This window comes from Panthera onca, chromosome B1 (genome assembly GCF_046562875.1).
Source record: "Panthera onca isolate mPanOnc1 chromosome B1, mPanOnc1 haplotype 2, whole genome shotgun sequence".
NCBI lineage: Eukaryota > Metazoa > Chordata > Mammalia > Carnivora > Felidae > Panthera > Panthera onca.
In genome coordinates, this window is record NC_138342.1 from 20,893,941 (window position 1) to 20,921,648 (window position 27,708).

At 46.8% G+C, this 27,708-nt stretch overlaps 1 protein-coding gene across 2 annotated transcripts; it reads left to right on the forward strand.

Moving 5' to 3' along the window:
• Nucleotides 1-9,796: 9,796 nt before the first annotated feature.
• On the forward strand, nucleotides 9,797-27,208 carry SMIM20 (small integral membrane protein 20). 2 transcript variants are annotated; one of them, XM_081795501.1, is made up of 6 exons: nucleotides 9,797-10,014; nucleotides 10,751-10,797; nucleotides 20,903-20,959; nucleotides 21,691-24,732; nucleotides 25,011-26,929; nucleotides 26,994-27,208. In XM_081795501.1, exons 1-3 carry the CDS (start codon nucleotides 9,906-9,908, stop codon nucleotides 20,918-20,920), a joined length of 174 nt encoding a protein of 57 aa, XP_081651627.1. In that variant the 5' UTR covers nucleotides 9,797-9,905; the 3' UTR covers nucleotides 20,921-20,959; nucleotides 21,691-24,732; nucleotides 25,011-26,929; nucleotides 26,994-27,208. The 2 variants fall into 2 exon arrangements, with proteins under 2 accessions (XP_081651627.1, XP_081651626.1); XM_081795500.1 differs by lacking the exon at nucleotides 10,751-10,797 and having other exon boundaries at nucleotides 9,802-10,014.
• Nucleotides 27,209-27,708: the final 500 nt, after the last annotated feature.

The window sequence follows — 27,708 nt, forward strand, 5'->3', positions numbered from 1 at the left end:
GGTAGGTGGCAGGGAGTAGAGGAGAAAAAATATTCAGTAAGACTAACATCTGTGTTAGATAATATTGCCTTTAATATGACCCAGTGACATTTATTGACCTTACTCCACTAGTTGTTGGTATTTTCAAAATGGCTCTCTCTACTGTTTGCTAGAATTCCATCATTTCAGACTTTCTAAGGTCTTAAGGCAGTATTTTTATAGGCTGATGTACCCTGTGACCTGAGATAGCGAAACTGAAGAGACTCCATTTTAGAAAGGCAGAGGAGAGGCAGAGAGAGAGGGAGACACAGAATCAGAAGCAGGCTCCAGCCTCTGAGTTGTCAGCACAGAGCCCGACGTGGGGCTCGAACTCTTCAACTGAGAGATCATGACCCAAGTGGAAGTCGGACGCTCAACCGACTGAGCCATCCAGGCACCCCCGAAGGCAGAATCTTCTAAAACTAGGATCTTCCTGAGCAGGGCCATGGTGCTCATTCGTGATGGGAAGTAAATCTAGATTCGCTTTTAGCTGGGAGGAGGCAGGTCAGAAATTCAAAGTTGTAGTTCCCTGGCCTGGGTGGATGTGCTAGAACATGGACCATAAACCTCCTTCACTTATCTTGGCAGATAGAAAATTGGAATCTGGGAGGAAAGTTTCGCATCAGGCACTCAGACCCAATAAATACTCAGACCCAATAAATACTCTCACTTTTGCAGAGTATCTCCCAAATCCTCTGCATTCCATCTAGCAGGCCACAGAGGACGCTCGGCGCTGACCCTCGGCACTGCACGTGGAACCACCTAGAACATTGGACGACAACCCCACGCCACTGCTCATGTTCTGCACCGCTTGCTCTCTCCTTCTTTCCCTTTTGTTCTTTGGCTCAGTGACATTTCAGTAACACCAACACAGATTGACTCAAGCACATTTTCTTGGTGCTGAGACTGTGAGATGGCAATAGAAGACAGAGAATGAGAACACGGGCTTTTAAAGGGTCTCAAATCCTGGCTCTGCTACTCACCAATTATGTGGCTTTGAGTAAGGCAGAATCACTCTGTGCCTCAGTTTCCTGATCTGTATGATGGGGATAATGTCTATCCTATCAGGGTGGAGATAAGATGAGCTCATGTGTTTGATTAGATGAGATCAAACCTTTAGTAGGCATTTAATAAACAACCGTTTGTTGTGGTTGTGGTTATTACATGGAAATATTTGGCTTAAATAACATAATCTCTCATCAAGGGCTGAAAATCTATGAGATGAAAAGACACTTACATCATTGTAATGTAAGGCAAGAAGTGACAAAGGCTATAATCAGTATTTGCAAAAAGTGCAACGGGAGCTATGGTAGATTAAAGGTAATTGCAAATTCCTCAACGGTGTCCCCACTGACAGCCAGACCCCCCCTTGAAATTGGTCTGGTGCATGACCTGGTCTTTGGCCAATACAATGCAGGGGAAAGGACTCTGGGCGCCTTCCAAATCTAAACCATCAGAAGACATATGGCTTCCTCCAGGTTTTCTTGGTGTACTTCTTCTTGGAGCAGAGCTTCCACACGAGCGATGTCACTAATGGGTGCTCCAGGCAATATCTCCATCTGACCACCAACTTTTAGCCATGGGAGTGAACCATCTTGCGTGGTTCAGTCCAGTTAAGCTTCCAGATGACTTCAGCCGTCCCAGTGCCCAACCACATCTTGTGAGGCAGAATGCCTAGTAAATCCATGGATTTTCTAAGTGATAGTAAATTATCGTTTTTAATTTTTAAGCACTAAGTTTGGGGTAGTTATATGGCCAAAAACAATCCAAACAGGAGTTCAGGAGAGAAGAGTCCATTTCAGATCAAGTAATCGTGGAAACTTTCCCAGAAGAAATGGGATTTGAGATATTCTTGGGGGGAAGGATGGTGACAGGAGGCTCTTAGGAGAAAGTCATTCTAGAGAGAGGGAAGAAACAGAGTAGAGGAAGAAAGAAAAGCTAAAAGGGGTGTTCAGGGTAAAATCATGCATGACAGCTTTGGGGACAGCCTCACTTTTTTGACAGAAAGGAAAAGTCATCCTGCTCTTCTGAGTAAATGGGCTCTATGGGAAACAATGGGGGCTCTATGGGTAAGGGAGACAGGAATTTATGGAAGAATGGAAACCACAGAGCAGCAGGACTTGCCAGAAGGCAGTGGAGTTGGAAGGTTCTAGAGATCCCCCAAGTTCTCCCCATCACACACACAGTAATAGTTTAATGTCCTTCGAGGCCTGGGAGGTCCATGGCATGGTGCTCTCGCCCAACCACCTTGATGACCTAATTTTCCTTCCCTGTCTCCTCACATGGTTCCCCCTTCTCTTCATTCGGGTTTCTGTCACCTTCTCAAAGAGGCCTTCTTTGACATCTAAGTAAAAATAGTTGCCCCTACACACAGTACCCTTACCAGCTCTATTTTTCTTCCCAGCACTCATTCATTCATTCATTCATTTGCTTTATTTATTTATTTACTTACTTCTGGAATGTCTCTGTAGTTTCTTTTAATCTGGAGTAATCTCTCCCCCAGCTTTTTGGTATAGCACGAATTTCTTTAACAGATATTATATTCTAGAGTAGTTTCAGGTTGCAGCAAAATTGAGCAGGAAGTACAGAGAGTTTCCGCAAACCTCCTGCCCCTATATGTGCACAGCCTGCTTCATGGTCAACATCCTCCACCAATATAGTACATTTGTTATCATCTAGGAACTTACATCGACGTGTCGTTATCTCCAAAGTCCATAGCGTACATTAGGGTTCACTCTTGGTGTGATATATTCCATGAGTTAGGACAAATATATAACGACAAGTATCTATCATTATGGTATTTTACAGAGTATTTTCACTGCCTAAACCTCCTCTGTGCTCTGTCTATTCATCCTTCCCTCCTTCCTAACCCCTGGCAGTGACTGATCTTTTCCGGAATGTCATATAGTTGGAACCACCTAGTATGTAGTCTTCTCAGATGGGCTCCTTTCACTTCATAATATGCCCTTAAGTTTCTTCAATATGTCTTTTCATGTCTTGATAGCTCATTCTTCTGGGCACTGAATAATATCCCATCGTCTGGATGGACCACAGTTTATTCATCCATTCACCTACCGAAGGACGTCTTGCTTGCTTCCAAGTTTTGACAATTCTGAACAAAGCTGCTATAAATATCCATGTGCAGGCTTTTGAATGGACATAAGACTTCAGCTTTTTTTGAGTAAATACCAAGGAGTGTGATTGCTGGATTGTATGGTAAGCGTATGTTTAGTTTTGTAAAAAAAAAAAAAAAAAAAAAAAAAAAATTGCCAAATCGTCCCATGTCTTTTTTAAATCTATTTTTATTGAGGTACAATTGATATGCAACATTACATTTGTTTCAGGTGTACAACATAATTACTCAATAGTTGTATATCGTATGAAATGATCACCACGGTACGTCTAGTGAACATCCACCACCATGCATAGTGACAATTTTTTTTCTGGTGATGAGAAATTTTAAGATTTACTCTCTTAGCAACTTTCAAATACGCAACTACAGTATTCTTAACTATAGTTGCCATGCTGTACATTATGTACATTACATCCCCATGACTTATTTATTTTATAACTGGAAGTTTGTACCTTTCGACCCCCTTCACCCATTTTGCTCACTCCTAACCACCCACCTCTGGAAACCACTAATCTGTTCTCTGTATCTATGAGATTGTCTTCGTTTTTTTTTGTTTTTTGTTTTTTTATCATTGAGGGCAAAGACTTTGTCTAATGCTTAGAATACAGTCTGGCAGATAGATACTGGATGCTCAGCGAAAAATGGTAGAAAACAGTGAATGAGTAAATGGATCCCAGGCAACATTAGGGCTTAAGATAACTTGTTACTTCTCAGCAACAGGGATTTGTGGGTCTTCATTTTAATTTTCTTCCAACGTTCTCTGCTTCCTGCAATTCCCAGGCAATTCTCTCCCCTTCTACTCACCAAGCTCAGCTCTCTCAGCTTCTGCTGATTCATCACCATGACTTACTCACAGCTCCCCCATGCTGCTACTGCCTCTTGTGCATCTGTCCAACTTCTCCTCTCTCCGCCAACCTCTCTACTCTCTCTGACTTTCCAGCTGAAATTCCAGAGGCAGAGAATCTCATCGGGTCAGCCCATTCCCCACTTAGGCCGAGATTCTGGACCTTTAACTGTGTTCTAGACCATATCCCGTGCTGGCTCGATCAGCTAATGGCCACAGGCGCAGAGCGTAGCAGCCTAGGCATAGAGAACTACTATTTCACTCAGCCGAGGGCACGTGGATGCAGCAGTGGCCGTTAATGCCCTGTTGGCCAAAACCTGAGGTCCAGGCTGAGTAATTCATACTTCAGGGAGACGCCGAAGTCTTCTGAGAAGAGCAGTGATGAACCGGATCTATGTTTTCAGAAGACAGCTTTGGGTATTCCATGAGCGAGACAGTTCGGTGATGCAAGGGGATGGCACCGGTGAGCAAGTTAGGAAGCCATGGCCGGGGCCAGGGTGTGTGTGTGTGTATGTGTGTGTGTGTGTGTGTGTGTGTGTGTGTGTATGTAGCTGATAATGCCTCTAACCAAGTCAGCAGTGGTGAGTAGAAGCCGGGAGCAGAAGCAAGTAGGTCCTGAACCTGAGAATGTTGCCCAGCCACATGAGGCTGGAGTTCAGCTGAAAGGCTGGCCTAGACACTGGCTCCGAAAGTTACTGGGGAGGAAGAATTTAACTCTGCCTTTCAAGGTCCTTCTAGCTGGACTAAGAATCAAATTGACATGAGACAGATTAACAGGAGGAAATCGTATTTAGTAGCGTAGTTATGGGGCGTCCACACAGGCACGGAAATCCCAAAGGCAGTGAGGCAACGTGACAGGTAGGAGCTAAGGAGAGGGGTAGGGGTCTGACTTAGACAGAGGCGGACCATTAGCAGGAAGAGAGGAGATCTTTGGAAAACAAAGGTGAACTGTTATGCAGATCAGTTTCTTAGGTAAAGAGGAATCTCTGTTAAGGGCACTCTTTCTGGGACCGGCAGGCAGTTGAGGGGGGAGGTAAAAAACTTTCCTGAATCTACTAGGTTTTGAACGCTTTTTTTTTTTTTTTTTTGTACTGTTTATTTATTTTTGAGAGAGAGAGATAGAGCACAAGTGGGGGAGAGGCAGAGAGGGAGGGAGGCAGAGGATCCGAGGCAGGTTCCACGCTGACAGCAGAGAGCCCGATGTGGGGGGCTTGAACTCATGAACCGCGAGCTCATGACCTGAGCCGAAGTCAGACACTTAACTGACTGAGCCGCCCAGACACCCTGGAATGCTTTTTTTTTTTTTTTAATTTGTTTTCTTCAGATTTTATTTTTAAGCAATCTCTATACCCAAAGTGAGGCTCGAACCCACAACCCTGAGATCAAGACTTGCATGCTTACAGACTGAGCCAGCCCAGGCAGCCACCCCTGATTGCTTTTAACTCCATGTTCAGGCCCAAGTGGCCCGTCTTGGGGCTGCCTGCCCTTGGCCCCTACAAAGTCATGAAGGTATTTATTAGTTAAAACTGTGGGGTGCATACTGTGGCAAGAGGTAAGCCAAGACACATATTTGGGGAGCTCTCTTAGATGTAAAGGACAAAGAAGAAAAACTTGACAAATGATCTAAATCGAAAATATTTATACAGATGAGCAGGCGCTCAGAGAGCCGCAGCGTCTGATAAAAGCAGGGAAGTGTTGCCCCTGCTTAGGTTCTTATCCTTACAAGTTCAGGTGCAAAGGATCCTGCATTAGATCCCACCCTATTCCAAACCCCAAGCTTCTAGTCTGACTGTTTTCCCGCAGAAAGCAATGATGCTTTATGAAAATCCACAATATTCTAAAAATACATCAGCTGGGCTGCAGCACCACAATTAGTGAAGCTGCTGTCCCAGGAAACCCTCATCACCATTTTGCTTAGATCAGAGAGCGGATTAACTTTGATGTCTGTCTGAACCCCGTGTGAGACACCCCTGGTGGTCTGCTCCCTGCAAGCATTCAATCTTCACATCCAAGGGAAGAAGGAGAAAGTGCCAGATAGGAGCCCAAACCAATTTTTTTTTTTCTCAGTGATTGAGATGAAAATATGCACCCTAGGACTCCTGACATATCTGACTTGCATCCTGCCTCCTTCTATCCTTGAGCTCTCTCCCCCTTTGCACAAATATCTTCCCCCAGATCCAAATTTTCTTTGGCTTTTGCAAACAAGAGCCCGGCTAGGAAGCCCCAGGCCCTTTGTCTCTGCCATGCGTTGGAGGTCATTGCGGGAATTTCTTTATCGATTAGGGCTTCCGGTGATATGCAACCGAAACAGACTCTGAGTGGACTGAGGTCCAAAGGGAGTTTACTGGAAATACATGGGTGGCCTGTAGAATGTAATGAAGAACCAAGAATCAGACAGCAAGGGGGGAATACGGGAATTTGTAGGACTACAGGCGAGTGGGACATAATCTCATCGGAACATTTAGCAATGGAAGAAGAAATCCACTGCGACAGTGCCGTCTGTCCCCGTGTCACCATCCTCATGATTCTTATTTCTGGGAGAAAAGGGACAACTGGACCAGGTTGGAATTGTACCCGCATTCAGACAATATGAACTCACTGACTTTGCAAGGCAGTGTAGATTGGTGATAATTGCAGGTCTCTGGAGCCAGCCAGACTGGATTCGAATCCTGGCTCTACTTTAGCGGCTATTGAGCTAGTCATTCTTGCTGTATCCCAGCCTTTCGCTATGCAAATGGAGAATCAGGAGCTATTATTAGGGAAGGCTGAGTGACCAAAAAGCAATTACTATCCACTGCCGCATCTTATCCCTCTAGCAGACTATAGATGCCATGAGGACAACAGACTGTCTTGTTAATTCACTGCTGGCTGCATCCACCAGCATTTGAAATGTGCCTGGCACACAGTGCTTGGCTCAGTAAACCTTTGTCAAATACACAAATGCTGATGCTTCCTTTTTGTGTTCCCAATCAACTGGTGCAGTGCTTTGCTGGAATAGGCACACAATAAGTCTCTGATTGAATCTGTAAGTCAGTGGGGTTCGCAGAAATGGGAAGAACACTGGGACCAAAGAGACGAACCTATATTTGGTAGCAGTCAGCGGCAGGCAAGTGATAAGTAACTAATTTTTGGTATGATGATGCTAATATGATGATTACTGTATTTGGAGATTGTAGGCTGGCTGCTGGTCGGACCAAAACCTTTAGATCAGCATGAGGGGATAGAGAAACGGCCAGGTTGCTTTGCCACATCACCCTGGAGTGGGGGACGGCGTGTCTGTCCCACATTAGCCCACCTCTGCCTTGGAGGCACAGCTGGTACCCCATGAGGACATCCTGGCACCCTCCATAATGGCTTTCAGAGGCTCTGTGGGTGGGGCTCGCCCGGCCACCCTGCTCGGCTTCCTCATGGAGACAGCGAGGTCTCACGGAGGAGCCTGTCAGTTTAAGAATCATGAAAACTAAACCCCGGTTCTGGCTCAACTAATGGTGTGTGACCCTAAGACAGGTCTCTGGTCTACAAAATAGGGTAATCCTTGACTTGCAGCTCGTGGAATTGTTAAGCAAATAACATCACACTCGTGGTGAATTCATCTGGAATGCCTTCCGTTGTTAAAAAACAAAACAACAGGGGCTCCTGGGTGGCTCAGTCAGTTAAGTGTCTGACCTCATCTCAGGTCATGATCTCACAGTTTGTGGGTTCGAGCCCCGCATCCGGCTCTGTGTTGACTGCTCAGAGCCTGGAGCCTGCTTGGGATTCTGTGACTCCCTCTCTCTCTACCCCTACCCCACTTACACTCTGTCTCTATCTCTCAAAAAATAAGTAAACGTTTAAAAAAAAAATAAAAACAAAACAAACAAAAAAACCTCAAACTGGCTTTAGGGAAGAGGGAACTTCATTGGCTCACGTTACTAAGAAGTCCAAGGGCGCGTCCTTTTCAGGCTCAAATGTAATGTTAGCACCTGATTTCTATCTCCCAGCTCTCCTTGTGCTGTACTGTCCTCATTCTCAGTCTCTGAATGGTGGTGCCCAGTGGCTCCAGCATCGAATCCCAAGTTCAAATCCAGATTTTTAGAAGCTGGATAGACTATGGTTGGCTCAGCTTGGGTCATGTAGCCAGAAGGATGCAACTACATTGGATGATCAGGCCTCCGTCCTGTCCCAGTCAATCTCTGTGGTGTGGAAGCCGGGTCCGGCTTGGTTATATGCTTAACTCTCAGAGCTGGAAAAAATAATTGGAGTGGGGGACAGAGGAAACGCCCTCCTGTACCTCATGGATTGAGAATGGGAGAGGAGTGTTTTGCCAAAAGATATTCCAGTGCTATTAACCGAAAGATAAGTGGATGCTGAATTGCTAAAATGACAAAGGTGCACTACACCTGGGGTTTTATATCACGTGATAGCAAGCATGCATCCCAGCTCCTCTCTCTGCTGTGAAGTCTCTGTCCTCACCCTAACAAGCTCTTGCAAGCCCGGGAGGAGCCGCGGCCTCACCCACAGTCATCTGTCTTCCTCTACAGAAGTCCTGCAGCCCGCAAGACGCTATCACTCATTGGCAACAAGCTGCGTCGGGTCATTAGTTATCTTTTTATGTATATGTCCTGTCTCTTCACCCACGTGGCAGGATTCCAGAGAGCAAGGGTCACGTCTTACTCATCCTTGTGTCCCTCGTAGCACTTTGCCTGGTGTTTGGGGCATGGCAGATAGTCCATAAATCTGCTGACAGATCGAACACCTGATTTATATGCCTCTGGAACCACAGAGGTAGAAGTAGCTTGATTCAAGTACAAAACTAGACAAGAGAGGAAACCGGTGCTCTCCGCACCGTTTCTGAAAGATCGTAGATCTTTTCTGGACTAAATAATACTGCTGGGGTCAGGATGAATATCCTCTTGCTCCCCAGCCCCCAGCTGCTGGTAGCATCCTTATTTATGAGGGCTTGAGGGAAGGCCCAAGGGACCTTCATCTCAGCTGTTCAATACCCCTGGGTAGCTCATATGCCCCCACAGCCCACCCAGAAGGATGAAGGATGGCGATCATAGGAAGGGGAGGACAATGATTATCCTTAGTGGCCTCCCACCGCAAGCCGCAAGACAGAGCCCCAAGGTCCCATCAGTGGGACTGGCTGCTGGCTCTCTGCCTTGCACTGATCCTATTTGCTCCCCATCCTCATTCATAACCCTGACATGCAGCCAGGGGAACAGAGAGAGAGAAGGGGGATGGAAAAACGGGGTCAGAAAACATCTACTTGTAGCTTGGTCATTGAAACAACACTCCTCCCCCACGAGTCTTGGTCCAGAAGCCCCTGTGGGTCCGGTTTAGAAGCCCCCTGCAGGCCGTCCTGGGGCAGGTGAATTGCCCCTTTGTGTCTGAATCCTTCAAACCGCCCTCAAGCAGGTCAACTGACTTGTCCAAAGCCTGCAAAATGGGCCTCCTGATAATGAGGATTAAATGAGGGAGCCACAGAGAGCACGCAGCTCGACACAGAAAGTCACTAAAATCAAATTAAGGGGTGGGGACAATGAGAAAGCGTGACTGGTAAAGGAGGGGGTGATAAAGGAGGTCAGGAGAATGGTGGGTAGAGCGGCTGAGGGGCAGGGGCGGCCAGAACAGGGCCCACAGGACCCAGCCATGCAAAAAGTCCGCTCACCCCTTGGAGGGAGCGCCCCTGACTGGGTGCGCGACTCCGAGGCCCCGCCCCGGGCTGGCCCCACCCAGGCACTGGGGTCCCGCCCCCTAGCCCCACCTCTGTCCTACTGCACCCCGCCCCTCACCCTAGCCCCTCCTCCAAGGCCCGGAAGCGAAAATCGTTCCGCCTCTTCCGAGCGGGGTCACGGCCAGGGCGCCGCGAGCGCGGACGGCCTGCGTGCGGGGCTCTCAGCGGGTCGGGGTGGCCCCCCGCCCGGCGCCATGTCCCGGAACCTGCGCACCGCGCTCATCTTCGGCGGCTTCATCTCCCTGATCGGCGCCGCCTTCTACCCTATCTACTTCCGGCCCCTAATGCGGCTGGAGGAGTACCGTGAGTGACCCGTGACCCCGCGCGGCGGCCTGGTCTCAGTAACAACCCCCCTCCGCCCCCCACCCCCCCCCGACCCCCCCAGCCCGCACCTGTACCTGGGGCGGTGGAGAGAGCTTGGCTCGGGAGTGAGGCAGGCCCGGGTTCGAATCCTGCCGTGTGCTGCTCTGTGACCGTGGACAAGTGACCTAATCTCTCATACTCTCAGCATCCTCCTCTATAAATGGCTGTAATAGCTAAAACAAAACCGTTTAGCCTCCACTGAGACTCCAAAGTGGTAATGAAAGCAGTCTGCACATAGTAGGTTGACACCAAATACTAGTTACGCGCACAGGTGACGTTCGCTGAACGCTTACTGTGTGTCACATTAGGCACACATTGGATCTTTTAATGTCCACAGCCTCACTTTGAGGTAGGTATTAAAGCCCGTTTTACAGGTGGGAAAACTGAGGCTCCGAGAGGTTGTATAACAGGCCCAAGGTCACATAGCTAATATGTTGCAAGGCAGATATTCCAATCCTGGCCTGTGTCTCCAGGGCTTCTCCCGCACGCGAAAACTGGGAATGGTGATATTGGAGGGAGGCAGATGGAACCCTAATCATCGTGAGCTTGAAGGTGTTTTTATTGCACTTCATTTCCATTCCCAGAGATGCCTTTGAACGGAAATGTTTCGAACCTAAACCCTTAACCTGGGTTTTTGAATTTTTCCTCTCTTTTTTTCCCTCAACTCTTTTTTCAGATTCTGCTGTCTTCCTTCATTTTAAGCGGGTTGCTCACATGACAATGGTGAATATCCTGGGAGTAATTTTCCTCCTTAATCATTCAAGTTCTATCATTCTAAAAGCCAAACTCTCCTTCCTTGAGACCTATACCTCAGCAAGGATTAGCACTTTGATACATCTGAAACCATCTGTCAGAGAGAAAATATTAGGCATTAGAGGCTCATTTTGTTCTCCAGGAAACCTGAATCATCTTGAAGATGGAAGAAGGCCAACCCTGCCCCTGGAGAATATTAGCGGAGGCTGAAAGCTTGGCGATTTGAAGGCAAAAGCTCCGTGTAAATGCTCTGCCCATTACAAATGCTACAACATTTGGTTTCTGGAGGCAGAGCGTTTTTAAGTACGCACTCACATTTCCTTGTAGCTTCTTTTCATCAGGCAGGATTGAAATGGCCTCTGTGCATTCTGCCTTCCAGCCTGTGTCCGGGCACCCTGCGTCGGGGTAAACACAGGGCTGTGTGAAGCCCTGCATAATCTCGTTCCATCATCCTTCCTGCCTGGATGTCTGCCCCGGGCTGTTTTATTAGGGCATCGAGCGTGGGACAAGGGGTCCTGCGATGGAGCCCACTAGAAAAGTTTCAGTTAGGAAGACTAAAGCAGTGGCTCTCAGCTGGGGATGGTTTTGTCCCCCAGGGGACATTTGGTTCTTTCTGGAGACATTTGTGCTTGTCACAACTGGGGGTGGAGTGGGGTGGTGTGAGGGAGCTACTGGCATCTAGTGGATAGAGGCCAGCGATGCTGCTAAACTTTCTGCAGTGCACAGGACAGGGCCCCGTGACAGAGAATTGCCCCGCCCCAAATGTGCATGGAGCAGAGGTTGAGAAATGCTCATCTAGATCAGATTCAAAAGGTGTGAGTTTGTGCCGTGTAACCCAACACCGCCTCATAGGGATACCCTAGAATCTATGTTTGTCTGAGGTGCTTGAGACAGAAAATCGGGCCTTGTAGGCGAACGTTGAGAGAGCGTGGCTACGATATCTGCATTTTAACTGGAAAGCAGTCTACGCCTGCCCACTTTTCTGGTTCAATTTTAATTAATGTGGCCAACTCTTCTCTAAGAGTCCTAGTTGATTCTTTAAACAAGTAAATAATACGAGACAGCTAGTATTTATTGAAAATTTAGTATCTGTCCGCCTCTCTTCCAGGCACTTCATACATATTAACCCATCTAGTTTCCATTTGTTGCAGCTGCTGTGTGATCATCACTCTCATTTTGTATGTGGACAGTGTGCGGTATGGGACAGTTAAGTGACTTGTGCAAGGACCCAGAGTGGATGAGTCAGAACTGGGGTTGGAACCAGCACACTTAGTCGACCCACCACCTTACTGTCTCTGGGGGGAGGGGGGGGGCGGGGGGTTTGTCCGGGGAGGAAGGCAGGTAAGGGTCTAAATCCCTTACTAGATGAGAATCTTAAGGTAAGTTACTTAACCTCCCAGAGCCCAGCCCGTGTCTTCCTCTGGAGCACTGGAGTTAACAGGACTGAGTTTACAGGTTTGGGGATGTATTAGATGAGATAACAGGTGTGGAAACACCTAGTATAGTATTATAGTAGGTATCCCATAAAAATGTTGAAAAAATAAGGAGCCACAGGGCAGGGATATGAGACAAGGAGAGACTGCTGGCTGACCGGGCAGTAAACTGGGGCCCAGGAAGGTGAGGTGTCGGTGACCGGGCCGTGGGAACCTGGCGCATCTGCCACTCATTTCAGCACCTTGAACGCGCATTCAGTTAGCTCCTTTTGCATTTTTTATAACATGGCTTTTAGCACTTACCGTGTACTGGGTAGTGTGTCAGGTGCCGGGTGTACATGACTGCACAAGACGGGCAGAGACTTCTCTCCACCTCCGTGTTCCCACCCTCATCCAACCCACTTCCCTCGCCCTCTCCTTGGACTTTGAGCTGGTCTCCCTGCCTCCTCGGGGCCCCAACTACTACTCCTTCTGTACCCAGCAGCCCCAGTAGTCTTTCTGGTTGCTCTTTTGTGGCTGATTTCTATTTGATTTGCATTTGTGGTTAAAGAACAAGGACTGTATGATTTTGATTCTTTCATATTAGTCACGATTTGCTTTGTGGCTTAATACAGGTCAATTTTTGCCAATGTTCCCTGTGTGCTTTAAGTGAGGATGTCATCTCGTTGTTTATGGAGTTCTGTGTGTGTCGATTACAGATCAAGCTTTTTAATTCTGTGACTTAGGTATCTTGAGGCCATTTTATTAGGTGCACACAATATAGAATACTCTGGAGACTTTTTTTCCAAGTATCATTACATAAAGGGACCTCTTTATCCCTGCTATTCCTCACCAGCTGTATTTGGCCAATATTATAGTTACCAGCATTGTTTTGGTTAGTGTTTTCCTGGTATATATATCCTGTTATCTTCAGCCTCTGTTTGTCTTTAAATCTCATAACCAGCCTAAACTGGAATTTTAAATTCAGTCTGATAATCCCTTTTAACTGTTAGACTGAGCTCATCTTCATTTATGTTTACTGATGTATTTATATTTGTTTGCCTTCTTTATGTTGTGTTTTCTATTTATTCTTCTTTTTCTGTAACTGCTTTATTTTCTCCTTTTCTGCCTTTGAGTTTTCATTTTCTCCTCTTCTATTCTTTTGAAAGTTTTACATTCTTTTGTGATTAAACTTTAAAGTTAGTCAATATCTTTATCCTCCTATGAAATATACAAAGACCTTAGAACGCCTCTCCCTGCCCCACACGCCCGGCCTGCCATGTGTTATTACTACTCCCCAGGCACTTAGGACTTTCAGAGTTTTGTACAGTCACGGATTGTTTCTCCTTGCCCACATGCTTCACTCACCGAGCCCTACATCTCACTCTTTTCTAGTGTCAGTTTTCTTCATCCTGAGGTACACCTGATGATATTTCTTTCATGAGCATTTGCAACCGGGAAGATTCATTCTTGTTTGTCAGAACATGTCTAGAACTCCAGTTTTCCCCGTGGCTGTTGGAAAGCCTGTCTCCATGCCATTTGTTCCTTGGATTTGATCATCTTGCTTGCTGGATTAAAATAGTTCCACAGCCCTCTGCTGTCCCCAGCGTCTAGCCAGTGAAGCTCATGGAAGTATTTTAATCAGGAGGGTGAGGTGATCAGATTTCACTGTCACTCCGGGTCAAGGCTGGAAACAAGAAGGCCTTTTACAGGAAAGCTGTTCTGAGAGTAGGGGGAGGTGACTGTAGCCTGAATCAGAGGAGTGGTGTGGGACCGGAGACAAGTACTGGGTTTGGGGGCTGTGCCTAAGAAGTAAACCCTCCAGGGTGAGGGAGGAGACGAAGGAGAATGACACTTAATTTCCAGGCTCCGACAGCTGAGGAGATGGTGGGTCGTTAACTAAGAAACATGAGAAGGAATTGGTTTGGGGAGAGGATGAGTGAGCTCAATTTTGGACGTATTGAGTTTTGGGGGTGTGGATGTGCTCTTGGAGATTCCCCGCAGGTAGCGGGGTGTGCTAGTCTGAACTGAGGCACTGGCCCTGGGTCGGAGCTGGATGGGGCAGTGGATCAGCACCGGCTGGGAGTCAGAGTCATTGCAGGTAAGGGCTTCCAGGCGGCACTGAGGGACTGAAAGAGATGAGCTGGCCTAGGACAGCACACAGCATTGCGTGAACACGGTTGACATCCGGCGTGGTGAACACAGTATTTGCAGAGCAAGTGGTCAGAAGAAAGAGAGCCTTCAAAGGAGACTGAGAAGGAACAGTCAGAGCAAGAGAAGCAACAGTCAGAGCAAACCAGCAGAGGCTGTGGGGTCACAAGTCCCGAGAAGACAACTAACTCTTCATGAGAAGGGGGATGGTCAGCAGGGTCAGGCTTCCCGGAGGCAGAAAGAGAAGAAGTGAAAATCCTCATTAGATTTCTGAAAAAGAAGGTGAAGACCGTAGGTTTTCTTGTTGAGGATGCTCTCAGTGGTTTGGTAGTCGTCAGAGAGCAGGCTGCAGCGGACAGAAGAGCGAATAGTGTGTTAAATTGACTAAAGATGTTCGCACAGCGAGGAGCATGCTATATTTGCAGCAGGTCAGGGGGTCTAGGGAGAGTTTTGTTTCAGGGAGAGATGGGACAGCCAAGAGGTGAGGTCTCTGATCAAAGAAGGATGAAGATAATCCGTAGAGTGACAGGTGGTAGGGGGTCTTGAGATCAGATGGAGGAGAGAGCCTTGGACCGAAGGCAGGACACCCCTTGCACCGGCTCAGGAGGGAGGGCAGGTATGGATGCAGCGAAATACAGGTTTGTTGTTGGGAAGTTGTGGGCACTTCTGGGTGATGACTTCTGTCCTCTTTGTAACGCGGCAAGTCCGGTTATCGGTGAGTGAGAGGCACCACCCGCAGCCAGACTCGCTCGCTCTTCAAACACTGCCTTTCCTGAGCTTCTGTGACCACCCCCTCTGCCAGTCGTCTTGCCTTTGCTCTTTCGCTCCTGCCTTTCAGCCACTCCTTCTTAGCCTCTCTTGGTGCGTCTTCCTCTTCTGACCACCTTTCCTCCATTTATATTCCCCAGGACTCTGGGCAGACGGGGGGGGGGGGGGGGGGGGGGGGGGAAGGGCAGCGCAGTTCTTGGAAGGTCAGGGCAAGGTAGGCCACACATCCAGTCCTTGAAAAGCGGGGCCAGTGGCTGGCAAGGGAAGAGCCCACACCACGGAGGGCCCGAGTATCGAGTCAGTGCCGGCCCTTCAGCTGGGCCAGCCTGACCAGTGGTGGCCAGCCTGGGTGGGCAGAGACCCCACCCCGTAAGCTACTGGAATGAGCCTCGAGGCAGCAGAAAAGAAGAGGAAGGCTGCTTAGATAAAATAAAGTCAAGGCGATCGCCCAGGGTTTCAAAGCCAGCAACCCACTCTCACAAGACCGCCTTGTTGGGTTTCATGTTGACATTCAGCATGGTCTGCAGCTCTTTACTGACTCAGCCGGACTTTGCTGAGTGTCACACAGATTACAAGGTCAGTGCTACACGTGACACTTCAGTACGAAATGAGCACTGGGGAGTCGGCATTGGCATTGGCAGTCAGCGATCTCAAAGCAGAACTTTGGGGCCAGTTCTGTTGTACTTCCGGAGGGAGTCCCAGATGATGCTTTTTAGCTCTCAGCCTGCTGGCACGGCGTGGTTTATTCGAGGAGCCCACGTTTCGGGGAGAGTACAGCTGCTATAGCTAGGGCCTCATCTGGCTTTGCGTCCTAGAGCTAGACCGTGATCGTGAACGTGGCCTTTTAAAAGTAACATGCACTTTATACTCGCCTGTGAAATGAGACAGAATAGGATCATTTTCTGTGATCCTGTTCGTTTTTAACTTTACTTAGATGTGCAGAAGCATAAAATCGTAGAGTTCTGCCAGAAACCCTGTGCTCAGTCTCCTCGTTTAGGTGACTTGTCCAAGGTCACTTGGCACATTGATTGCTGGGTGGACTCTAGACTCTGACTCTCTGACCGTGGCTGCCGCTTAACGATGCCTGTTTGACGTGCCTTTAAGACAGAAAAGAGTGCTTCCTAGCAGAGGGAAAGGTTACAGAATTGCTGTGAGACCTCACTTCCCTACCACCTGGCCGGTTCTTGTATTGCTGTACCTTCTGCCCCAACTGAAGTATGTTGTGTAGAGTCGCAACAGGGTTGTAAGTAATCACTTGTTCCAGAAATAATTCTTACTTCGGAAGGGCATTTTCCCCATGATATGCCAGGTACTAGAATACACTTTTTTATTTTTTTTTACATTTATTTATTTTTGAGAGAGAGAGAGAGAGAGAGAGAGACAGAGTGCAAGTGGGGAAGGGTCAGAGAGAGAGAGGGAGACACAGAATCCAAAGCAGCGTCCAGGCTCCGAGCTGTCAGCACAGAGCCCGACGTGGGGCTCGAACTCATGAACTGTGAGATCGTGACCTGAGCAAAGTCGGACGCTTAACCAACTGAGCCACCCAGGCGCCCCTGGAATACGCTTTTTATTTCTCTCACCATAGAGTCAAATGCAGTGCAGACAGACTAAGGTCTTATTTTCCAACCGGCATTACAAAGCTCCCTGGGTTCAACCAGACTGTCTGGTGAGGAAATAAAAGTGTTTATAGTGTTGGGAGGAGTCAGTCCTTCCAGCGGCCATTTAGTCCCCCTCAGCCTCTGGTTCACACTTGCCACCATGGCCAATTTTTTTTTTTTTTTTTTTTTTTTTTTTTAAGTTTATCTAGTTTTTGAGTGAGAGAGTAAGAGAGAGAGAGCGTGCATGAGTCGGGGAAGGACAGAGAGAGAGAGGGGACGGAGGATCCAAAGCAGGTTCTGCACTGACAGTGGAGAGCCCGACATGGGGCTCAAACTACAAGCCGTGAGATCATGACCATTTGGTCCCCTCTGCCACTAGTTCAGTGGGGCACCAGAGCACATCCAGGCCCGGACTACCCCACAGGCAGCTGGAGTGCAGAATGCAAACACTGAAAACGTAATTTTTAAATTTTTTATTTGCTATTTTAAAAAAAAGATACTTTGAAGTAATCATAATGGCCCAGTCATAAGGAAGTGTAAGGACTTCCTAAAAACTTGTTTTGCAGTTGAATATTTTAGTTATTAAAAAAAAAAATTCCAACCAACAGCAAAGACCTAAGAATAGTATGATAAATCCCTGTATCTTCATCACCTAGATTTGCCAGTTAACATTTGGCCGCATTTGCTCCCCACCCCCCCACCCCCGCCCCATATATTATATTACAGATCTATACATTCATGCATACATACATACACGCACATAATTACATCTACATATAATTATTAGTATTGTTTTGCTGAACCCTTTGAGAGTAAGTTTCAGGACATTGTGAGTTTTCATCCCCCAACACTTCCGCATGTATTTCCTAAGAACAAGGGCAATTCTCTTACATAACCACAATGCAGTTATCCAGGCCAGGAAATTTAATATTGACACAATGCTACTATCTCATATACGGTCCATATTCAAATGTTGCCATTTTTCGATTACTTCAGGTTTCGAGTTGCGTTTAGTTTTAACCGTCTGTTGCCAAGGGGAGACAGGGAGGCGGCGTCCTGAGTCTGTTTTCTCACTGGGCACGGCTCCCAGGTCCTCTTCTGCACCTGCTTTTCAGCTTCTAGCTGCTGGCCCATCCCTCGGGCACCCCTGACCCTTATCAGGGGGTGCTTGGGAACACTCTTCTTTGTTGCTTCCTTGTGAATGTTAAAGTAACAAGTCACAGAGTGGAGCTGTTTCACAGTGTGGCCATTCAATAGAAAGATACATGTTTCACTTTCAAAGACTTAAAAATCATTAGGTGGATTCTGTCACTACAATACGATAATCAGCCTGTCCACATGCATTACCAGTTTTCATAATAATGCTTGGCCCTTTGACTGGAGATAATGATCCTCAATTAAAACTACAAATCAAACCACTGCCTTAGCACCAGGGGGCAGAGTCGGGCTTGCTGAGACACTAGAGTGAGGACTTTTCTAACTGACATTGCAAAGCTCCAGGCCCAGTATTACATATTTGCGTCTTAATCATTTCACTCCTGATAGAAACATGCTCTCTACTGAAAAGTCAGTAATTAGCTTATCCTGATTTGTTCACATGGTTAAAGCCCTGACTTCTGCATTGCCCTTTTCCTGAGGTTCATAGACCCTTGCCGTTTCTCTTAATGGTGGCAAAATAGAAACTTAGCGTCAACTTCAGCAACGTGGACTTCTAAATCCTGAGGGACCGGTTTGTTTTCCTTTTAGCGTATTCCGCATTCACAGATTTTAAAGTGTCTTTGTGTCATATCATGAATTTATATAAGACTGCTTTGGCTTTAGAGTATAAAACACTAATGGATTAAAGAAAACCAGGGGATGTAGATAGGATGCTAATACCGGTTATCACTTGGTAGGAACTAGTTCAGCAAATCGGTTTAAATTGCCTGTCCAAGCCAAAAAAAACGAGGTGGTTGCATAAGGACGAGGATTATAAAGAGATTATGGTCTATTTTAAATAAATCCTTAGCCTCTCTCCAGCCTCATTAGCAATTAGCAAGAAGGTGTGAAGACAGGGGTTCCGCTCTCTTCACTTGGTTCTCCATTGCATTGTAAGAGATTAGGACACAATTAGACATTCTGTCCTTGTTACCAAAAGTCAACTTCCTTTGGTGCTTGGCAGTCTGCCAGTGTCTTCGGCTCCGCGGTACCTGCCTCTTGGAGAATGTGTTCAGTATACTAGGATGTCTGATTTTCTTAAATCTATGGCTAGAAAGCTTTCTGGCAGGTGATCTTTTTTTTTTTTTTTTTTTTTTTTTTTTTTTTTTAAAGAGCCACCTCTTTCATAATACTGGCAAATGGACCTTTTAGGTGTGGACAGTTGTATCTGTTTTTGTTCCTGGCCCAGATGACAGTGTCGTCTTTTACTAGTTGGCATTTTCTAAGAGCATCTTTGAGACACATCCGCACTTTGAGAACTTACATGTTGACAATACGGTAGGGCTCAACGCTACAGGAGTTTAATGTCTTAGGAAATGAGATCGCCTTTTGTGTTGTTATTTTAGAAAACCTGACACTTGAGAGGCTCCGTTGTCCGCCCTTTGGCCTATCTTGGTCCGGAGGGTCTTGGTTGCCACTTACCTGCGACTTTTCAGAGAGGCCCGGGGAAACCATTGGGCCGTTGTCTGTAATGGCCTTCATTATGCTACGTCTTCCCTCCGTCTCCCTTAGAATTAGATATCAAGATTCACATGATCCCTGTTGGCCAGTATTTTATTTGCCAAAGCAAAACTTAACATTGATAAAACTATCAGGTAGGTCACTTAGGATTGACTTTCTGTCACATCACTGGAGAAGCAGGTTCAATGGATATTCGATTTGGCAAATCCCTGTTCCTTGTACCTTCGTGCTTCTTGTAACATTATGAGAATCCAGAGGCCAGAATAAAGAAAGCAGCCTAATATTAAATAAGAGCTAAATGTGGATTTCAAGAAACACTGTCAGCCTGATTAAAACAAAGGTCTGATTACAGCATTTAATTACTGTAATTTAGTAGTAAACATCCTTTGGCTCCAAGTCTTTCCCCCGAAAAGCCGCCATTTGTTTGTCAAGATACTTAAAATAATAAGTCTTTGTTTTCACAGACCTTGGGTTTATTCTAAACCACTTAGAAAGATGTGTCAGAGCGCTTGAAGCCCACAGACATAAAATGCCCAATTTCTCTTGGCCCTTGCCTGTTGGGCATCTCCAAAGAGGTGGGCTAAAGCTGCCGGAGCTGAACCTCGCTTACTAATTGGCACAGCACCTGCAATCAATTAGGGAAGCTTCAATTATCCAAACCGAAGCCACCCACCCAAAGATTAATTTTCTGCTCTATTTCCTATCAAAAACATAGCATATTTAGCTCTGGGTCTAGTCCTTCGGCAGAGCGCATTTGAGACATAGAAACTACATCGTTTTCTTGTTAATTGTACTTGTTCCTTCAATTCAGCAGCCTTCCCCTCATAATATCCCACCCACTAGCTCTTTCAGAATTGTTCTTTTTCTGTTGTTTTGTTGCCTTTCCAAAATGCTGAGATCACCGAGAAAAGCTGTTAGTTGGGAGCTTTTTTTTTTGAAGTATGGCTCTCTTTTCCTTTATTGAAAATAGCCAGTCTTTCTGCTCTATAGGATTGAACTTCCATCACGTAAAAGCTGTGAGTTCTGGGGTCTCTGAATTTGGTAGCACTCATGTATGTTGTTTCCCGAATTGTCCCATGCATGTCATTGTCCCATATAAATAGAAAGATTTCTACCACCATGGTCCACCCACATCTACCTACCTACCTTTCCCTCCCTCCCTCCCTCCCTCCCTCCCTCCCTCTCTTTCTTTCTTTCTTTCTTTCTTTCTTTCTTTCTTTCTATTTATTTTTGAGAGAGAGGGAGAGAGCAAATGTGAGCAGGGGAGGGGCAGAGAGAGGGAGACAGAGTATCCCTAGCAGTCTCCGCCCTGTCAGCACAGAGCCTGACTCGGGGCTCAAACTCATGAACTGTGTGTGAGATCATGGCCTGAGTCAAAATCAAGAGTCAGACACTTAACTGACTGAGCCACCCAGGGCCCCTCACCATCCCCCCCCCCCCCCCCCCCCCCGCCTTTCTAAAGAGCAGTTTTTCTTCTGTGTTTTTTAGAGAAAGAGCAAGCCATAAATCGAGCCGGTATCGTTCAAGAAGATATACAGCCACCAGGTAAACTTAAAAATCAAAGCAAAATCTCATTTTACCGCTGGGGGGGGGGGGGGGGGTGTGTGTGTGCTAGATGGTGATTGTGCTGTTCCTTGCACACCCGTGGCTGTTCTATGGGTGCACCCCAAGACTTCATTTTAATATTTCACCCCAGAATGTTTTTTGTGAGTTTGCACGTTCCCTCTTTTGCATTTGATAAGTAGGCATGAAAACCTCACAAGTGTGCGATTGAATGCCAAGTGTGAATAGCTGTTCTGCAGGCTTATTTCCAAGCACCTAGTTAAACACTAGCCTCACGGGAAAAGGCTGTTTGCTTGTGAACTGTTTTAATTGATACAGGATCCTGCTTTATACAGAGGCTCAAAAGCTCCCTTTGTGGCTGACTAGTTAGTTACATTCAGATGATCCAAGCTGAGTGAGAATGAGAAGTTTCCAGTTTCTTAACTAAAACTCTTGTAATCTGTGGCAGCGTTCTTTTTTGTTTAGTTTTTGTTAACTAGGCCAGATACGTAGCTTCCTGTTGTGTGGCCATTTCTGAGCCATTTTGAAATCTGTCATGGCGGCCATGGCCTCCCAGCCGTCACTTTCCAGGACTCTGGCAGCTTACCCGCACTGTCTCAAACTATGTGGGAGTTGCACGACTCAATTCTGATGTCATTTCGCTTGTTTGCCGTTGAGGGAAGTGGTAGAAAGTTTAAAACGAATCCTGTTTTGATTCATGTTTCTTTCTCTAGGGTTAAAAGTGTGGTCTGATCCATTTGGCAGGAAATGAGAAGGCTATCAGCACCTCAATTATGAAAGACATCTTCTTGCTTTCGATTCTGCAGCAAGCACAATAAATGGCCTCGCTACAGAACGATGGCTGGAGAAGAAAAGTCCGTAAGGCTGAAAATAAGAGCACTGTGCACAAGGATTAATATTTCCCTTCTTAGGTATCAAAAGAACCCTGGAGCAAATCACACCATTAGGGAGGTTTTCATGATTCGCTTTACTTTCTAAAAATGAAGCTGTCTCACCCAGCTGTGTTTGGAGGAGTTCTACTTATTATTCAGTCTCTGCTGCTCTCCCAGCCGAGCTGTGATGTGAATGCAAGCAGCCAGTACACTCGGGAAGGTCCTAGTCTGTGTTGCCATTTCCCAAATAGGAAATTTCAGTGGAACGCCACCGTGCTGAGCAGCCCCATGGGGCTCTTTGAAAATGGGCAAGTTGATAAAACTCTCTGAGGACAAGGTGCACTGTACTCTTGAAGAATAACCAGTTCAGCTTAACCGTCTTGTCGGAGGCTGCCGCGTGTTGGGGTAGAAATCCGTGTTGAATTAACAGAAGTGACAATGTGTGTATTAAAATGGATCTATTCTTAATTCACAATGGTGTAGGTTTTGTGGTTTTTTTTTTTTTTTTTTTTTTTGAAAATCCTTTGTCAACTCCGTAAGTTACACTAAGAAGCCCTGTTTGGCTGGACGGTGTTTGACTAGATGTTCGGCGGCCTGGCATTTGTCGTTGTGTCTACAGGTAAACATTTTCAAGGTAAATAGCACATTTGTTGACACAGGTGACTTGTTGCTCACGGTGTCCTACCAGGGACCCCACCGGGTGCTGCAGAGGGGAGGGTGAGTATACCTTTGTCCCTCTGGTGCTCGGCCTGGCCCCTTACTAGATTATACGCCTTTGAAGAGATACCTCTTTTTCACCTTCAGGTTTCTCAGAGTGCCTTGCACATTACCGTAGGTTCTCCTTGGACGAGCTGCCTGATGACGTAATTTTATTACTGTGAGCTGGAAGTTTTGCATAACAGACAGCAGACGCAGTTAGGAAATTATCGTCAAAACGAAATCGGATTGATGGTTCCAAAACCAAAGTCATCATTTTTTGGGTAGACATTCCCTAACCTTTAATTGACTTCTGGTTGATGACCCAATGAAAGAAGTTGACTCGTTCAGGGTACTTTTGGCCACTGTTTCCCTTGGAGGGGGCAGCAGGAAGTTGTGTAACCTGAAGCCAGGCATTCCGTGGGTGCTTAATTGAGATTTCTTTATGACTGAGGCGAGTGCGTGTGCCGTGTGCTCTGGAAGATGTAGCGAACTCTGGGGCCGTGATTGCCTGTTTGTCAGATGGAACAGACTGCGTTTTGTCTCTTGAGTGGGATCTTCATCCTGGCCTTGACACTGCCCTGGGTACACCTCTCCGCAGAGATAAAGGGGCTCTCTGTCCCACTCAGCTGCCTTGATGTTTATAAAAGGATCAGTCTACGCGTTGTCCGAGGTGTCCCATCAGACTCTGCTGCCCATGCTTAGCAAACGGCGGGTCGGGTCATAAGAGAGGCTGTTCTTGAGGATGGACTCCGGGCCTTGGGGTTCAGCCACGTGGTTCCTGCGTGTGCCTCCGGGACAGTAAGGAAAGCCTTCGGAAGTGGGGATCTTGGTCAGATACAATTAGGAAACACAGAGTTAAAGTGAGTTAGGCTTATTTGCTTCTAATTTGGTGATTTCCAAGAGAGGCTTACCGTTTCCCAAATGTATTTGATCACAAAATATTTTTCATGGATTATCTTCTGGGGCTAGTGACCAACAACATCCTTTTGGGGAAATCTTTCAGGACCCTTTAATAATTCTTAAAATTTTTTGAGGCTCCCAAAATGTTTCCCTTTATGTGGGTTATATCTGTAGATACTGTGTTAGAAATTAAAACAAAATTTTAAAATATTTATTAATTTCCTTAAGAATATTGATAACAAACCCATATAGAATTATATGACATATTTTTATGTGAAAAATCTGTTTGCCAAAACAAAAAATAATTAGTGAATTTCTTTAATGTCTAGCATAATGAATGCCTCTTAACAGCTAGATTCTAATATCTGCTTCTGCATTCGATCTGTTGCTGTATCACATGTCATGTGGCCTCTGGAAAACTCCACTGTATACACTCATAAGAAGAGGAGAGTAAGAAAAGGCAAAGAAGCTTTAATGGGATTATAAAAATTGTTTTGACCATGCAGACCTCCCGAAAAGGTCTCAGAGACCCCTGAAGGTCCCTGGACCACACTTTGAGTTTAGTTGTTTTTCTTGGCTTTAGTCACACCTTTCAGAATCGTGTGTCAAATGTTGCTTGCAGCGAACTGTGCTTTGGCGTGTCCACATTAAAGGAGACTATCGGGCGGGAGAAACTGCCAGAACTTTTTACTGTCATTACCAAAATGCAGTTGTTGGATTCCTCATTTTCAAAGTCAAACCGTATCGTCTTTAGGACAGCTCAGGCTGACGTTTTTTAAATCTCAGCACCAGAAACAGCTACATTGCCCAGCATTGGATACCTTTATCCTGTGAACGTCAGTGTGTGTAACTCATTGCCCGCTTTGTACTGGGTGATGGGAACCTCAGCCACATTTGTGGTCCAGCTTTCTAAAAAGTACCTAAGCCCTTGTGGAATTTACTTGGGCCAGTGCATTCACTTTATCCTTCTTCCCCCAACCTTGTTTTCTCTTCCGCTATCTCTCCAGTCTTTCATCTTCTATTGTATATTAGACTCCTTATATTATTTTATTTTATTTTATTTATGCTTATTTATTTTGAGAAAGAGAGAGAGAGACAACGAGCAGGGGAGGAGCAGAGAGAGAGGGTGAGAGAACCCCAAGTAGGCTCTGCATTGTCAACACAGAGCCCATTGTGGGGCTTGAACTCATGAGCTTGAGGTCAGGATCTGAGCTGAAATCAAGAGTCGGATACTTGACCGACTGAGCCACCCGGGCACCCCTAGACCCCTTATTTTAAAATGAGGTGGGCACAGGGGCGCCTGGGTGGCGCAGTCGGTTAAGCGTCCGACTTCAGCCAGGTCACGATCTCGCGGTCCGTGAGTTCGAGCCCCGCGTCAGGCTCTGGGCTGATGGCTCGGAGCCTGGAGCCTGTTTCCGATTCTGTGTCTCCCTCTCTCTCTGCCCCTCCCCCCTTCATGCTCTGTCTCTCTCTGTCCCAAAAATAAATAAAAAACGTTGAAAAAAAAAATTAAAAAAAAGAAAAAAAAAAAGAAAAAAAAAAAAAAGAAAAAATAAAATGAGGTGGGCACAAACAATATTTATTCAGTTAAAAACCACTTTTCATCTAGTAAGAGAAATGAATTCACGACAGATTAAAATAATGTGGAACCTGAAAAGTGCCTTGAAAGGTATTCAGAGTGTCTTCCGACACTGGACGTACACAAACCCTATGTCCCTGGGGTCCTGCTCCCAGTTCCTTATGCAGCAGAAATGCATTCACAGGTTCACCAAAAGCCATGGACCAGAATGTTCACCGCAGCACTGGAAAGTGGCCAAATGCCCATCAACAGTACAATGAAGAAATGAGCTGTGATATATTCACATGACGTGATACGATACAGCAATGACAATGAACAATACAGCGAGTCCCACAAACAATGCCGATAAACAAATGAAGGAAGCCATTTGCAAGAGTACGCTTGGATTCCATTCAGATGAATAGAAACAGTAAACTAAGCCATACAGGTAGAAGTCAGGATGGTGGCTACTCTTGGGAAGGAAGAGGGTCAGTGGCTGGGGAGGAATACAGGTGCTTGTCACGGTGCTGATCCCTTCTGTTTTTTGTTTTTATCCGGGTGCAGGTTACATGGGTGTATTGAGTTTTTTGAACACTGACCTGTGCAAATTCACGTTCTTTTCTCAATGTACGTCGTCCTGAAAGGTGTTAAAAAGTGGCACATAAAGTGGCTTTAGCAGGAAAAGAAGTTGAATCTGATTTAGAAGAAAGAGAAGTGGCATCAGGAAGCTTTCCAGAGAACGACGCTGTTCAGTGGAAGGAGCAGGAGTTTGGGGAGGGACGGCAAATCCTACCCTGTGGCGTTGCCGGGGACATGAGGAACACTGTGTAAAGTGCCAGGCACATGCCGGGGCCCGCGGAGGCCAGATTGATGACGGCTGTTCCCATCGGTGGACCAACTGACGTTCCCGCAGAGCCATGAAAAACGCCTGGGATTCAGACACGCGGGGAGTGACCGCGGCGCGACATTAACAAAACCAAACACGGCTTTGAGAGATGGTTGGGCTCGGGGCAGGGCAGGTGTGTGTGGGGAGGCACCGCCACCATGGACTTTGCCTGTCCCGTGCCCCCCCCCCCCCCCCCCCGCCGGCCTGGGCTTGGCCTACAGCAGGCACTCGTTAGTATTTGTCTGGATCGAATGAGCAGTTGAAAGAATGAGGAAGGAACAGTGGAAGGGAATGGGAGTTTGGGACCCTGTGGTGGACACTCGGGCATGGCGGGCTGATAAGTTCTACTTAACTTCTACATATGAAGCATTACAAGCAGGAGGTGGTCTGAAACCGTTAAAGGCAGAGGGCTCGCCCCAGAGTGGCACTCGTCAGTGGTGGCAGGAACAGTCCCACCCCGTTACCTGCCCACGTGAGGGAAGTGCAGACACAGACGAAGCAGCCTGAAAGGCGAGCAGCGGTTTGACAGACCGGTCAAGCTTTATCTTTTTGAATCTGATTTAAAGTAATGGGCTCGCACTTTGTACTTTTTGCTTTGTACAAAATCTCTAATGAAACTAATGTCACTCTACAGGTCCTCGTTGGATTGAGATGTAGGAACAAGAACGGGGCTTCGCCCCCAGGTAGTTGGGAAAGAGCACTGAACCGGAGGCTGAACGTGAGAGGCTGTTCTCAGGTCCCCACCAGTCTGGCTGGGAAGTCCCGTGTGCTCAGCAAGCTGGGAGCCCCCTGCCTGCCCGAGGCTCCCCTGTTCTGACGCACCAGCAGATGAGAACACCCCGGTCATAGCCCTGGGTGGGACTCCATGGATGGTTGATTTCACTCTCCCAGACCTGACTCTGCCTGCTGGTAACTGACAACCCCTGTGTGTGCAAACAGGGGAGCCGCTGGGGGAGCCTGCTGTGTATCCCACTGAACATGTGCCTGAAGAGGGGCATTGACTCGGCGACTGTCTTTCCACGAGAAGGGGTTCCGGTGTAGTGACAGCTAGCTTACCCTCCCTGGGGACTCCGCCCCCCCTCCCCCCCAGCTGATTGGAAGCAGCAGGGAGCCCCTCATTCCTCTGCTAAGTGCTGTTTCCCAAACTCTGATCATCTGAACACACTGGAGACAAAGGAGGGGTCATTGCTCCTCACCAGAGTTGGGGAACAGTTTGTAGCAGTCTCCTCTTCCTGGGGTTCCCTCTGTGAGCATACATGATTAAAATAAAATTCAGTAAAAACAACAACAACAACAACAACAACAAAAAAACCCAAGATGCTTTGTCCAGACCCTTTCTGGTTGCACATGAGAGAAAACCAAACCCCAAATGATGTAAAAGGGAATTCAATCACGTAATTGAAAACTCCAGAGTCACAATCGTTATATCTTGTCACAATCATTTTTTCAAATACAAAAGTCCTAGGTCACAATCTTCTGTGAATGTAGAAAGGATGATACCCAGAGCCCTGGAGGATGAGGCACTCTGGATCTCCTAGACAGTTTAAAGTTTTACCTGCCCTAGTAGACGTTGATTGCTCCCTTCACCCGGCACCTCACTCCCTCTCTCATGGGAACATTTACTCCCACCTCCCACTTCCCGTTTGCTCATCCTGCTCCCATTTTGTCTCCTGACTTTATCCCACGCTGCAGGAGTAGGCGTGTGGTCCAAGGTTGGCCAATCAGAACATTGTGCAAACTTTTGGCCACAGGGATTGGGTCCACGCTGGGCATGTGACCCAAACCAAGCTAATCAGGTCAGGCTGGAGTTAATCTT

Coding starts and splice junctions, on each gene's coding strand:
- SMIM20 (XM_081795500.1), top strand. CDS start 9,906: ATGTCCCGGAACCTGCGCACCGCGCTCATCTTCGGCGGCTTCATCTCC. Junction 10,015..20,902: donor AATGCGGCTGGAGGAGTACC/GTGAGTGACCCG, acceptor TGTGTTTTTTAG/AGAAAGAGCAAGCCATAAAT. Junction 20,960..21,690: donor AGAAGATATACAGCCACCAG/GTAAACTTAAAA, acceptor TTCTTTCTCTAG/GGTTAAAAGTGTGGTCTGAT.